Source organism: Haplochromis burtoni, unplaced genomic scaffold, assembly GCF_018398535.1.
Source record: "Haplochromis burtoni strain Fernald_Lab_line unplaced genomic scaffold, NCSU_Asbu1 Contig_303, whole genome shotgun sequence".
NCBI lineage: Eukaryota > Metazoa > Chordata > Actinopteri > Cichliformes > Cichlidae > Haplochromis > Haplochromis burtoni.
The window spans coordinates 537,864-553,217 of NW_024582664.1; the positions used below are offsets into that span (position 1 = coordinate 537,864).

The window sequence follows — 15,354 nt, forward strand, 5'->3', positions numbered from 1 at the left end:
TGAATTTTAGGTCTCTACGTCCATCCCATGGGGAATGGGAGCAGTAACAAAGGTGTTGTGTTTATATTTTTGTTGAGTGTATAATCCAGTTTTGAGATCCCTTCCCAGACGTCTTAACGCCCACTCACACCCTGGGCCATCTGACCTCAGGAAATCACATGATAGGGTGGGGCCAGGCTTCACAATGAGCTCACCCGAAACCCTGGCTGATTGTGACCCACACCCGTTTTCACACCTTGGCTCATGTGATTAGGTAGAGAATCATCAGGGGGTCCTTTGTCCCTCTTTGGGGGGAAACTCCCACTGGGTTTAAATCTGGGACTCTCCACCATTTGGCCCTTAGAACTGAAGAAGCTTCTCGGATGATAGGTGAACGTCTTCAAGCAACTTAAAGAAGTCCAGACGCTTTTCTTTCCAAGCTTCTTAGACAACCGAATTGAGACTTGACTCTACAGCTTGGAAAACCAAACAGCGATGCAGTACTGACTAACCCCTTCTTAGTTGTCAGACTAAAGAAGTATTGACTGCAATGAAATTTGTAATTAAACTCTAAAATCTAATGTAAGTCAAAGAACTTCTAAAAGTCTGTAATGAGATAATCTGTTAAGAGCTTCCAAGCTACTAATATCTTCCAGAAGGCACAGATCTGCTGCTATGCCTTAGGTCCACTGATAAACAAACATGTGAGACAAATTTTACTTGATACTTTAAAATCGAAAGAGGAGCAGATTCAACAAAAATTTATATTGTGTTTTTGTTAACAACAATGTTAATTTTAGGCAAAAAAAAATAATTTTTCCATAACATTTTGAAATTATGGCAAGTATTGATCATGTTGATGAGATAGAGGTCTCAGAAACCCATGTATCAAAATATGATACGAAGGGCGTAATAGGGCTAAACTGCTAATAGAGGGATCGATATCAGACACACAAAAAGAATGTAGACAAGTAGGTGAAAAATTTGTCTGACAGACAGCTCACTCAAGCAGAGGGAGGCATCCTTACAAAAACCTTGAAGCTTTCTGTCATGCTGAGAAAGTGTTTGCTACTCAAAATCATCACAGCCACAGAATCAGAAATTGGAAACAACATTGCAGATGTTGTTTCAGAAGTGTGACAACAACAGATAAATGTTTTAGCCTGTCTCAGCAATGCAAAGCACCCAGCATCCAATATTACCATCAAGGAGAGCATCAAGGAGTGGAAGACACTTATGCACCACAGTAAAAAACAAAACAAACAACAACATCATTGCTTACTTATTTTTTTCTGAGCCATTCAGGGGTGGATTGGTGTGTTTCTCGTCATATTCCTACTGCATAATCCAAGTGTGCTTGACCTTCAGGGCTCAAACTGATGGCTGGACACTCTCCGTCAGGATTTTCTGGTAGAGAGCAGAATTCATTTATATATGATGTCGTGTATAATGTTATATATGAATACCGGTCAATAGTTTTAGAAAACCCCAATTTTTCCAGTTTTTTATTGAAAATAATGCAGTTTGATGTCTCATTGCACTCTGAAATGACAGTATAGTACAAATAAGAAATTGGAGTTAGAAAAGAAATCATGGAATCAATATATAGACCTAAACTTATTGTATTCTAAACTTTTGACTCATGCAAGTAGCCACCTTTGGCAGATAAAACAGCTCTTTTCCTATCTTTTGCAGAAGTTCCCATAAATGTGTTGCCCTTGGTTACTTTGCTTTCACTCTGCTGTCCAGTTCATCCAAAACAGCTTGATGGGGTTTAAGTCTGGAGACTGTGCTGGATACTCCATGTTTTCAAGCTTACCATCTTGTTCTTTTTTCCTGAGGTAGTTCTGGCAAAGCTTTTACGCATGGCTCTTTGCCTTATTCTGATGCAATCCTAGCAATGGCTTCCTTGCTGCAACTCGTTCTGTCACACCTGCACCTCGAAACCTTCTCTTCACATTTGAAACTGAGACTTGCTTACTATGACCACTATTAAGCTGTGCTTGAAGCTGTTGTCCTGTGAGCCACCTATCACACAACTGTTAATGTTCAGAAACTTGTCCTCTGAGTCAGTTGTGGCTTTGGGTCTGCCAGACCTCTTCCTGTCAGAGGTTGCCCTCAGTACTCACTGACGCCTTGACTTTCTTTGCAAACTCTGGCAGTTCATCGATTACCTTTGTACCATTTCATGCTCTTCATTGGACTTTTGAATTGCAATGAATAACTAGAAAAATTGGTGTGTTCTAAAACTTTTGAATAGTAGTGTGTACACATATAAATATATGTATATGTGTATATAAAAAAAACACCCAGCACGCCCCTGCGGGCGGTTTATCCTTCAAGCTCGGGTCCTCTACCAGAGCCCTGGGAGCTTGAGGGTCCTGCACAGTATCTTAGCTGTTCCCAGGACTGCGCTCTTCTGGACAGAGATCTCCGATGTTGTTCCCGGGATCTGCTGGAGCCACTCGCCTAGCTTGGGAGTCACTGCACCTAGTGCTCCGATTACCACGGGGACCACCATTACCTTCACCCTCCACATCCTCTCGAGCTCTTCTCTGAGCCCTTGGTATTTCTCCAGCTTCTCGTGTTCCTTCTTCCTGATGTTGCTGTCATTCGGAACCGCTACATCGATCACTGCGGCCGTCTTCTTCTGTTTGTCTACCACCACTATGTCCGCTTGGTTAGCCACCACCATTTTGGCCGTCTGTATCTGGAAGTCCCACAGGATCTTAGCTCGGTCATTCTCCACCACCCTTGGGGGCATCTCCCATTTTGACCTCAGGACTTCCAGGTTATACTCGGCACAGATGTTCCTGTACACTATGCCGGCCACTTGGTTATGGCGTTCCATGTATACCTTGCCTGCTAGCATCTTGCACCCTGCTGTTATGTGCTGGATTGTCTCTGGGGCATCTTTACACAGCCTGCACCTGGGGTCTTGCCTGGTGTGATAGACCCCAGCCTCTATGGATCTTGTACTCAGAGCTTGTTCTTGTGCTGCCATGATTAGTGCCTCTGTGCTGTCTTTCAGTCCAGCTTTGTCCAGCCACTGGTAGGATTTCTGGAAATCAGCCACCTCCTCTATCTGCCAGTGGTACATACCGTGCAGGGGCCTGCCCTTCCATGATGGTTATATATATATATATATACACACACACACACACACACACACACACACAAAATTCCCTTCTTTCCCCTGCAGGTGGTCTTTATCCTTCAATATGGGTCCCCTACCAGAGGCCTGGGATCTTGAGGGTCCCGTGCAGTAACTTAGCTGTTCCTAGGACTGCACTCAAATGTACAGAGATCCCGGATGTTGTCCATGGATTCTGCTGGAGCCACTCGCCTACCTTAAGATTCAGTGTACGGAGATCTCCGATTACCACTGGGACTACTGTAATTTTCACCCTCTACATCAGAGGTCTCAAACTCAAATGAGCTGTGGGCCGCTGCTGGCACTGTCATTTCATTGGAGGGCCACTTTAGTGTTCAAGTTGTACACAACAAACAAACAAACAAACAAACAAACAAACAAACAAACAAACAAACAAACAAACAAACAAACAAACAAACAAGAAAACACCCAGGGGGGTTATGAGGAGGGGGTTATGGCGTCCACCTGAACGGCAGCAAGACTTCGAGCTCCGACCTTAACATCCTTTAAGTACGCCTAAACAGCGGCTAAAAGTCAACCTTTTAGTGGCTTCCTCTCCGACCTAAGCTTCTGCTCTGATCTAAACAGTTAGGATGCCGACTAAACATAGGTTTAAATCTAAAACAGCCGGAAAGGATGGATCATACGACGACGCTAGCAACGAACTTGAAACTGAGAAGATGGAAGGAGCTTGTGCTAGCGCCCAACAGACCGAGACGAGTGTTTTGGCCGCAATTCCGTCGCTGAAAATACACTTCACTGCTCAACTGCAAGAAGCTATAATATCAAACCAAGAAATAGAAGACGCAATTGGAGTGTTTTCAGAGAGGCTTACCTCAGCAGAAACTCGCATTAGCAAAGTTGAAGACGACGTCTCTTCCCTCACAAGTAAAGAGGCTTCCCTTCAAAAGAAACTTCAGGAACTCCTGCTAAAAGTGGACGACCTCGAAAATAGAAGCCGGAGATCCAATCCGAGACTCGTCGGATTACCCGAGAATACTGAACAAGGAGAAATCACAATATTTTCCCGTCCCAAAACGTCAAGTAGCCAGGTACAAACCTGGCTACTTGACGTTTTGAGACAAGGCCGAAATACCCCAAATGGCCCACCCCATGTGATCATCATGAAGTTCTTGAATTATCAAGACAAGTTGAGGGTGATGAGAGCGGCACGTCTGAAGGGAAAAATAACGCACAACGGACATCAGGTGATGTTTTTCCCTGACCTGTCGACGGAGGTCCAGAAACAGCAGAAACAATACAACCAGGTAAAACAACAACTCCGTGAAATGCACATAAATTTCGGACTGATCTTTCCAGCAAAAATGAGGATTTTCCACCACGGCAACAGGCTCCTCTTCCACACACCAGCGGAGGTGGAAGATTTCATACGAAGAGTCCGGCAACAAAACGAGGGATAAATTCACGCCCACTCCAAAACACTATCATATCTAAAATGTGTAATTCTGATGAACAATTTCAGCTCGGACTTACAGTGGCTTTGGTGTACAGGTATGATATAGATGGCCTTAGATATGTTATGTTTAAATCTTTTCATTCATTTACATTATGTGGCCACTTCTGCAGTTAATACGGTCGGATCTAAGTTTGAAGCTTCAAATCAATACTAGGACGCTTTATCAGCTCCTTTTCGTGGATCTGATGCATAACCAAGCTGCAATGACTTTGGGGAGGGAAGTTTTGAGATCTACACTGATGGGAGGTCTCTGGGTTGTTTTGTTTTTTTGTTTATAAGAGTTTGTCTTTAAAGTGCAGTGCTCTTGAAATAATAATTTGTGAGTTCCGACAGGGGAGACGAGATGTAGTCAGCTTCAGGTTACTAAGGGCACAAACTGTATGAGTAGTTATTCAAATATTGAACTAATTTCCTGGAATGTAAGAGGCCTTAGGAAATGTATTAAACTGAAAAGAGTAATGGATAGAATTAAACAATATCACCCAAAGATAGTCTTTATTCAAGAAACACACTTACTTGCGAGTGAAATTGCCCGGATAAGGAGGAAATGGCCAGGTCAGGTTTTCTCTAGCCACTTCTCAACACATGCTAGAGGAGTGGCAACACTCATTCATAAATAAGTGCCCATGTGTATTAAAAAAAACATCTTGGACCCTGCAGGGAGATTCATCATCCTACAATGCTCCGTGCTGAACCAAGACTTAATTTTAATTTATATGGCCCCAATATCGACAACTCCAGCTTTTATAACAATCTATTCCTCTCTATTGCAGCCCTCCACAGTGAGATAATTGTTGGGGGGGGACTTTAATTGTACCCTAGAGCCTAAGCTTGATAGATCATCAGGTTTAGACTCTTCCCATCCAAAATCTAGACAAGCCATACAACACTTTATGTCTGAATTGAACCTTAAAGATATATGGAGATTAAAAAATCCAACAGGGAGAGAATACTCCTGTTATTCAGCCAGTCATAATAGCCGCAGTCGCATAGATTATTTTCTTATTTCAAACTCTCTTATCCCCAGAATTAACAGCTGTTCATATAAAAGTGTGCTTATATCTGACCACTCATTAACTACGCTTAACTTTTCAGTTACAATAGCTTTTAGACGTAATCCTGTTTAGCGTTTAAAACCACACTGGGTGCATAATAAAAATTCTTGGAATATGTAGGCAAAAATATTGATGACTATTTTTACTTTAATAAATCCGAAACTACAGCCCCAGTAAGATGGGAAGCCTTTAAGGTTTTTATACGTGGGCAGATGATAAGCTACACCAAAAACAAAGCAAATAAAAATTATACTGAGATGTTGGACCTTGAAGGTCAAATAAAAGAAGTGGAACTCGAGATAAACCTAAATGACTCTAAAGAAAAACAACAAAAACTTTTAAGATTAAGAGTAAAATATGATAAATTAACTACTGAGAAAGCCTCAGCAGGACTATTTAGACTGAGACAGACCTACTATGACCAGGGGGAGAAGGCAGGAAAACTTTTGGCATGGCGCATAAAAACGCTACTGAACGAACAAACAATAAATGAAATTAGAACTGCAGACGAAAACACCACAGATCCTCACAGAATAAATGAACTCTTTGAACTCTACTACTCACAACTATATACCTCAACAGGAGATGCGACTCAAGAGTCACTAGAATCTTTCTTTGACTCAATAAGCACCCCTTCACTCTCTGAAGAAGCTCGATGTGAATTAGACTCTCAGTTATCTATGAGTGAACTGTCGATTGCAATTGATAAATTAAAAATGGGAAAACCTCCCGGCCCAGATGGAATCCCACTAGACCTTTTCAAAATATTTAAAGACAAATTAGTACGCCCTCTGTACGACATGCTAACGGAAAGTTATGATTTAAAAGAGCTTCCCCCCTCCTTGCGTAATGCACTCATAACGGTATTCCCTAAGCCTGGGAAACCACCTACAAAATGTGAATCTTATAGACCAATCTCATCAATAAACTCTGAAGCCAAGATAATAAGTAAAGTACTGGCAAACAGACTTGAACGATACCTTCAGCTTCTCGCTGATACTGACCAGAATGGTTTTGTAAAAGGCCGGCAAGCGCAGCATGGTATTTGCAGAGTACTGAATGTACTTTACTCAAATTCAGAACATCCAGACATGGCTCTGCTCTCCTTGGACGCAGAAAAAGCTTTCGATAGGGTCGGACATAACTATCTCTATAAGGTACTGTCTCAATTTGGCTTTGGCAGTTACTTCATGACCTGGGTCAAAATATTATATAATAAACCTATAGCGTCAGTTAGAACTAACAACATCATATCTAGACCATTCTATCTAGGTAGAGGTACACGTCAAGGCTGCCCCCTTTCGCCTCTTCTTTTCGTCCTAGCAATTGAACCATTGGTTATTGCGATAAGGAGCAATCAAAATATCTCTGGCATTAGAACAAATAATATTGAGTCCAAAGTTGGATTATTTGCAGACAACATTATCTTAATGCTGTCCAAATTAAAGAGCTCAATTCCCCAGCTACTCAAAACAATTAACTCCTTTGGCAATATTTCCGGTTATAAAATTATATAATGAATCCAAGTCGGCCATCCTCTTCTTTAAACATTCTGAAAGAATTAAACCACCTATTCAAACAATGTTTCAAGTTGCCAGAGACAGTCTTACCAATCTAGGTATAAAAATCACTTCAAAAATTAATGATTTGGTACATGCAAATTACTCTCCTACAATCAACTCTGTTGTTGACTTAATCAATAGATGGTCTATGCTGCCAATCTCTCAGATTGGACGTGTAAATATTCTCAAGATGAACGTTCTTCCAAAATTTCTATATCTCTTCCAAGTCATTCCCCTCAGCCCTCCAGATGACTTCTTCACAAAGGCAAAAACAATATTCATTAAATTCATTTGGAATAATAGACGAGCAAGACTGCGCCTTTCGCTACTATATCTCCCTTATGACAGGGGAGGTCTGTGTGTTCCAAACCTCAAACGGTACTACTGGGCTGCCCAGCTTTCATGTTGCCTCATACTGGTTTTCAACGACAACCTTACCCTGGGTAACTTTAGAAAGGACAAGCACTACCCCCTTATCGCTCAGCACTTACCTGTACTCCGCAAAGTATAAAGATCTGATAAAAGATACATCAAACCTCTTTGTTAAAAATACCATCCGTGTCTGGTTCGACGCACTCAAGTTTAAAGATGAAACGCCAGCACTATCCCAATTCTCACCTATCTGGGGCAATAGGGCCTTTAAATCCGGTTGGAAAGATTTGGGCTTTAAAATGTGGGCCGTCAGAGACCTGTGCAAAGTTGCAGACCTATTTGACAAGGACACCCTACTATGTTTTAATGGCTTGACACAGAAATTTGGTATTCCAACCAAACATTTTTTCAAATTTCTTCAAATCAGAAGCTTCATTTCAAAAACTCAAAAATCCCTAACATTGCCCACTCTAAACGCATTAGAGGACATAGCAATAAACCATCAGCTAAAGAAGGGTTTAATATCCCGTTTTTACAGCACCCTCAGAGATGGCTCTCAAACATCCTCAGAAAAAGAAAGACTCGCATGGTGTCAAGACTTAGAGTGTAGAATAACTACAGAGGAATGGCAAAAAGCCTGCTTGAAAGCCCAAACACAATCTATAAACACCCAATTTAAACTAATCCAGTATAAATGGCTAATGAGAACATATATCACCCCAACATTATTAAACAAATTTGACCCCAAAACTCGGACATATGTGTTAAATGTGGGGAAAAAGGCACACTGATGCATTGCCTGTGGGAATGCTCAGAAATCCAAAAGTTTTGGAAAGAAGTTTTAGATGTAATTGCGCATATTACAAGTGTCAAGCTGAATCTATGTCCTAAACTATGCATCCTAGGAATTTTCCCCGCTGAAATCCAGCTGAGCAAAGTTAACCAAAAAAACCACAATCTTCTTGTTACAGGAAATATAGCATAGCCAAATCATGGAGATCCATTAGTAGACCACACTTGAGAACTTGGTTGTCGACACTGTCAAAATCCCTCGCTTTGGAGAAACTTACGTCTATGATAAAGGGTAAACATGCTTCCTTTAAAAAAATGTGGGGAAAGTTTTTGTTATTTTTGGAAAGTGAGGAGATGATCGATAGTGAACAGAACTATATCCATTTAACCTGTATGGGAGAAGTAGTGTTGCAGCTGTTAAAGAGAACCTGGGGGGCCTGTGAGTGCTGGACTGTTCAATAGAAGGACAGGAGAAGAGATGTGAAATTAAATGGACTGGAACTGAAGAGGACGCAGCTTATCATTGCAACCGTTAGGTCGGATGCCTCTCTAACTAATTTGACACCCTTGGACTAAACTTCAGCCCGAAGCCCTGGAATAATGCACTTAAACCTAATGTCTCACTGTGTTATACCTGTTTTTTTCTGGAGCACTGTCTGTTAACCCTTGTTTTTTTTATTTTGGGGGGGGGGGGTTTTTTTTTTTTGGTTTGTTTTTTTTGTTTTTTGTTGTTTTTTTTTGGGGGGGGGGCGGGGTTTGTTTTGTTTTGCTTTTTTTATTTTACTTATCTTTTTATATCTATATATAATTTTTTTTTCAGTAATACTATCTGAATGATCTACATGGGAGAGTATGTATAACTATATCTATGTGTTTCCCCAACACTGTTCATACACGATGTACATACATTAGTATTATACACTCAATTTTTTTTTATTAATTTCCTCCTCTATTTTATTTGAACTCTCTCTTCCTGTTGGTTAAAATGTTGTTGGAAAAGCAATAAATAAATCTTTGAGAAAAAAAGAAAACACCCACAAATATTTCCGAAAATTTTGTGTTTTTTTTTTTTTTAATTTCAGTTATTGTCTAACAAGAAAAAACTGCAAATATGAATAGTTTTTTTATATACTCTTAACTAACTGAAGCCTTTAACTGAAATTCCAAATAAACAAATTGATACACTCTTTCTGGCCAGACACATGGCAGCACTTCTGCTATAATTTTGTTCATATTTAACAAAATTTTGACCTCCAGCAGAGATGTTCCTCTATACTATGCCAGCCACTTGGTTATGGCATTCTGTGTATTCCCCGCCTACCAGCATCTTGCAGCCTGCTGTTGTGTGCTGGATTGTCTCAGGAGCAATTCATTCTGCACCTGGGGTCTTGTGGTGTGGTAGACCCCAGCCTCTATAGATCTTGTGCTCACTGCTCAGAGCATGTTCCTGTGCTGCCATGATTAGTGCCTCTGTGCTGTCTTTCAGTCCAGCTTACTCCTGCCACTGGCAGGATCCATGTGTGGGGCACTGAGACATAGGCCTTCTTGTAGCCAATTCAGGCAGTGCACAGGTTGGTCACTTTGGTCTTGCAGTCTTGGGCGACTGCTCTGTCTAACAGGAGCTGGTGTTTTGCTCCTCTTATATTGCTGCCAATTCCTTTCTGTGCCCCCCTCATGCATTGAGCCATGTGCCTGTTCATCTTAGCTGCTATGATCCCTAACAGGACCTTCCACGTGGTACTGAGGCGGATCCTTGGGGATCAGGAGTGTGAGGGACTTGCACTGTTCAACTCTTGATATTGGAGACCTGTTCTTAGATGTATGCCACTGTGACGGTTACTTGACCCTGTTGAGGGAGGTTGCTATCGTCTAGATCCACTAGCTACTGAGCATTGTGGTTATGGGTTGCATCCTTCTCTCATATGCTCCGTGTCCAGTCCTGGTGGGGCTGTTCTCACATTGTTCCCCTGCCAATGAGCATATAGCTTGGATGGTTCCATGGAATAAAGCTGGTTTATTCTCCTACCTTCTATTTTTGTGGTATACCCCAGGACTGTTTCTCCAGGCACATGGCTGGTCTCTGACTAATTTTGTTTTGGTCTCCTGCTCCTGGCATTTTGACTTTTAGATTCTGTTTTTCTAGACTCCAGCATTTTGTTTCTTGCAAACTCTGTTTTTTGTTTGTTTCTGGACTTTTGACTGTAGTATTGAATGATTAAATATTTGTAATTTTGGGTTAAGGCAGTTGACACCCTTAAAATATCATCAAGGAAATTTGGTTAAAGGCAGTTGATACCTTTAAAATACAGTCAAAGAATGGGGTGGAGGTAGGGGACGTCCTCTAAATATCGTGCGGGAAAAAAAGAGAAAAAAAGTTAAAGTAAAATAATGTTAAAAATTTTAAGATGGGAAGGTGACTGTCTCAAATTTATCATCAGTAGAAGCAGGTAGGTGATGGACTGCAAATACTATCAGGAAAAAAGCAAGCCTAAGAAATTTTTATATGTATAAAAAGAAAAGATCAAATAAGAATGTCAGTGAATATTTTAAAATAGAGATTATGGGTGCTGACCCATGCAAATTCTTAGGTTACTTAGACAACAACTGTATCTGTAAGCATGTGTGAGATCAACTGAAGCCTGGAATATTGTGTGGAGATTTAAAGTTGCTGGTAGATATTAACGGTGTCTCAGCTAAGGCAGAAGACAGCAGACACTGCACAGTGTCAACAAACTGTCTGGCTGTGGAAACTGAAGCAGTGCCTAGCTCCGGAGTCGCATGCAGCTCTTTATCTTTAGTCCTTTTAGTGGTGGTTTGGGAAAATAATTTTTTTTTAAGTAATTAGCTGAAGTGTATTTTATTTATGTTAGTTATTTTTTAACTTGTAGTTCTAAATTGGAAGATTATTGTGATATTGAAATATAAATATAAAATTATATTCTATTTTTTTTTTTTGATTGCTCAAAATAAGCGTCACACTTGCGGAAGCCGATATACCCTGCGAAACGCCATGCATTTATCGAGACTTTCAACCCCAGGTAAGACAATTCTAGATCTTCGGATCCACATTATGTCAGCAGCTCCACTGTGAACTATGTTAAAAACAAACACCGCTCACACCTCACAGAGGACAGCTTACAGTCCTGCGTAAAGATGAAAGTCACTTCGTACAGCCCCGATTTGCAGACGCTGTGCGCAGAGGTTCAGGAGCAGAAGTCCCATTGTAAACATACCACAGCAGACCCGACGATGTTTGCATGAACACGCTTTTCAGCATCTCTCTATTGACCACTTTTCACACACGGTTGCTGTACGCATACAGCCGGTGTTAAAGCGCACAGCCCGACACACACCAACACAACAGCAGAGAGAGCGCAGACGTTAAGGCAGCGAGGCGCGATTGCAGGTGCCGCTCAGGTGCGTCCACCTCCCCTGTAGCGGCGCTGCAGACCACGCCCCGCCACACACATTAACCAGGTAAAATACATATTTAGGCAGAATTTTGCAAATATCTATTTTTCATTTTTCAGCAGCATAGTGCTTTTTTTCCAATTATTTTTTAAAAGTCAGGTCAAGGCTCCAAAAGCCCAAAGGCGATATAAGGGTGGCGGCTCACAACAGTTTTTGTTTGCTGGATCATTTTAGTTCAGCTGGGTGTCTTTCCTTTTGTTATTCTAAGTGTTTTACAAAATGTGTTTTAAGGACATTTGATTATTTTGCAATTTAAACTGTATGAAACTGAGTAAAGCTGTGATTGGAGTGTGAGGGGAGAAAGGACCAACTGCCCTGAAGGTGAAAAAAAGATGACGAGAAAAAAAAAAAAAAAGGGGGGGGGGGGGGGGGGGGGAGAGTAATTTAATGCAGTGTAAAATATTATTTTTTGACAAAAAAAGAAGAAGAAACAGAGGGAAAGTGTTAACAGTGTTAACAGGATGAAAAATTATATTTTTTAAAAGTCTCAGTGTGTAAACCTGGACCTGGATCAACCCACCTACCCACATCACTAACATAATTAGAACTACACTTAAGCTCAGTTTTTGGCTAAACATTTCACAGCTTCAGCTTGTATGAACAATCATGGATAAAGAGATGCCCTCCAAATCACAAGCTGGCAAGCTGATCTGCAATATCACTGTGTGTGAAAGGACTCAAGATTTGCCACACAAGGAGTAAAGGTTCAGAGGAAGAGACTGAAAAATAAGACAAGGCTGAAGAAAAACTGCCCATGGGACAGTTGAGAATGTACATTTCAAAACTATGAACTGCTGCAGGATGTGGTAGAGGCAGACAGCAGTGGTGAGAAGGAGGAAGTAGATAACAATGAAGGAGAAAAGAACATGGAGGAATAGCCTGAGCAGAGATAACACAGTAGGTAGACTGGTCAGGGGTTCAAAGGCAACGAACGGCTACTCTGATGTATCCTTGAGCAAGGAAGGTACCGTCTCTACACACTGCTTCCCAGGTGCTGGATCAGTAGCTGCCCACTGCTTCACTGAGTGAATGGGTTAAATGCAGAGGACAAAATATCTCGCGCATGGGACTACATGGGGTTGAGAAATAATGAAGGCTGTTTTTAATGTGGGAACACATAAAACCTGGATGATTAACCATTAAATTCAAAGTGTTTATTGTCATGTGTACAAAGAAAGCATGTCTCTGTGCAACGAAATGCTTTCTCTGTTGTCCACACACAGATGTCGGGTTAATATGTACAAACAGAACTAGAGCAGATAAAATAGAAATACAGGGTGGGCCATTTATATGGATACACCGTAATAAAATGGGAATGGTTGGTGATATTAAAGTCCTGTTTGTGGCACATTAGTATATGTGAGGGGGCAAACTCCTCAAGATGGGTGGTGACCATGGTGGCCATTTAGAAGTCGGCCATCTTGGATACAACTTTTGTTTTTTCAATAGGAAGAGGGCCATGTGACACATCAAACTTATTGGTAATGTCACAAGAAAAACAATGGTGTGCTTGGTTTCAACGTAACTTTATTCTTTCATGAGTTATTTACAAGTTTCTGACCACTTATAAAATGTGTTCAATGTGCTGCCCATTGTGTTGGATTGTCAATGCAACCCTCTTCTCCCACTCTTCACACACTGATAGCAACACTGCAGGAGAAATGCCAGCACAGGCATCCAGTATCCGTAGTTTCAGGTGCTGCACATCTCGTATCTTCACACCATAGACAATTGCCTTCAGATGACCCCAAAGATAAAAGTCTAAGGGGGTCAGATCGGGAGACCTTGGGGGCCATTCAACTGTGGGCTCTTGCTGAATGAAGCTAGGACAGCCACTGATGTTTCTTCATTAGTGACAGTTTTCTTGCGTCCACATTTTGGCAAATCCAACACTGAACCAGTTTCACGAAACTTAGCAAGCAGTTTGCTAACTGTAGCATGGGAGATGGGTGGTCTCGTAGGGTGTCTTGCATTGAAATCTGCTGCAATGACCCGGTTACTGCGTTCACCAGATATCAACACAATTTCGATCCGCTCCTCACGTGTTAACCTCTTCGACATGTCAATGGCTGTGAACAAAGAGAAACTTATAAATAACTCATGAAAGAATAAAGTTACGTTGAAACCAAGCACACCACTGTTTTTCTTGTGACATTACCAATAAGTTTGATGTGTCACATGGCCCTCTTCCTATTGAAAAAACAAAAGTTGTATCCAAGATGGCCGACTTCTAAATGGCCACCCTGTAGTATAAATAAATAAATGGAGACAAAAATTGAAGTGTTAAATAGATTTGTGTGCAAAAGAGCTATGAGCTTAATATGCTGGTTTAATATTTAAGATGACCTGATGTGCGAAAAATTATTATTACTGTTAAAATAGGTCAGCTGTTCAAGAGACTAATTGCAGTGGGGAAGAAGGAGTTGTCCATCCACGAACTTCCCTATTGGAGGTGACAGTCATGGGTGTACAGTGTGTAGAGGATGGGACTGAGGACGCAACTCTGTGGAGTTGCCAGGAGTCGCCAGTGTTTGTAATAATGCTGGCTGAAGTCCTGTTGCCGATCCTGACAGACTGGGGGCCTGCCAGTCAAAAAGTCCTGTAGCCAGTCACATACCATGCAACAAGACAGTAGTATTGTAAGAGCTGTTAGCTGCTAATAAAAATAAAAGTAATAAAAGTATATTCAGCAAGTGAAACCATGCCAGTTGACCCCAGAACCTCCAGAATTGCATGATATCCCAGAGCACTTGTGGGCAACCTGTCATGGTCCTGGGTCATGCGACCCAGTGTTTCTGAGTTTCATGTTGTTTTGTTACAGTGGGGCAAAAAAGTATTTAGTCAGCCACCGATTGTGCAAGTTCCCCCACCTAAAATGATGACAGAGGTCAGTAATTTGCACCAGAGGTACACTTCAACTGTGAGAGACAGAATGTGAAAAAAAAATCCATGAATCCACATGGTAGGATTTGTAAAGAATTTATTCGTAAATCAGGGTGGAAAATAAGTATTTGGTCAATAACAAAAATACAACTCAATACTTTGTAACATAACCTTTGTTGGCAATAACAGAGGTCAAACGTTTACTATAGGTCTTTACCAGGTTTGCACACACAGTAGCTGGTATTTTGGCCCATTCCTCCATGCAGATCTTCTCGAGAGCAGTGATGTTTTGGGGCTGTCGCCGAGCAACACGGACTTTCAACTCCCGCCACAGATTTTCTATGGGGTTGAGGTCTGGAGACTGGCTAGGCCACTCCAGGACTTTCAAATGCTTCTTACGGAGCCACTCCTTTGTTGCCCGGGCGGTGTGTTTTGGATCATTGTCATGTTGGAAGACCCAGCCTCGTTTCATCTTCAAAGTTCTCACTGATGGAAGGAGGTTTTGGCTCAAAATCTCACGATACATGGCCCCATTCATTCTGTCCTTAACACGGATCAGTCGTCCTGTCCCCTTGGCAGAAAAACAGCCCCATAGCATGATGTTTCTAC

At 41.4% G+C, this 15,354-nt stretch overlaps 1 protein-coding gene across 2 annotated transcripts in view; it reads right to left on the reverse strand.

Moving 5' to 3' along the window:
- LOC102297858 (potassium voltage-gated channel subfamily H member 1) overlaps positions 1-15,354 on the reverse strand; it is a 106,194-nt gene that overhangs the window by 19,912 nt on the left and 70,928 nt on the right. Inside the window, exon 10 of one of the 2 annotated variants that reach the window (XM_042228094.1) lies at positions 1,262-1,386. The exons of the other annotated variant lie outside the window; for it this stretch is intronic. Within the exon in view, the coding sequence (XP_042084028.1) occupies positions 1,307-1,386 (80 nt within the window). The 3' untranslated portion in view covers positions 1,262-1,306. The remainder of the gene's footprint in view (positions 1-1,261; positions 1,387-15,354) is intronic. 2 annotated transcript variants of the gene reach the window in all.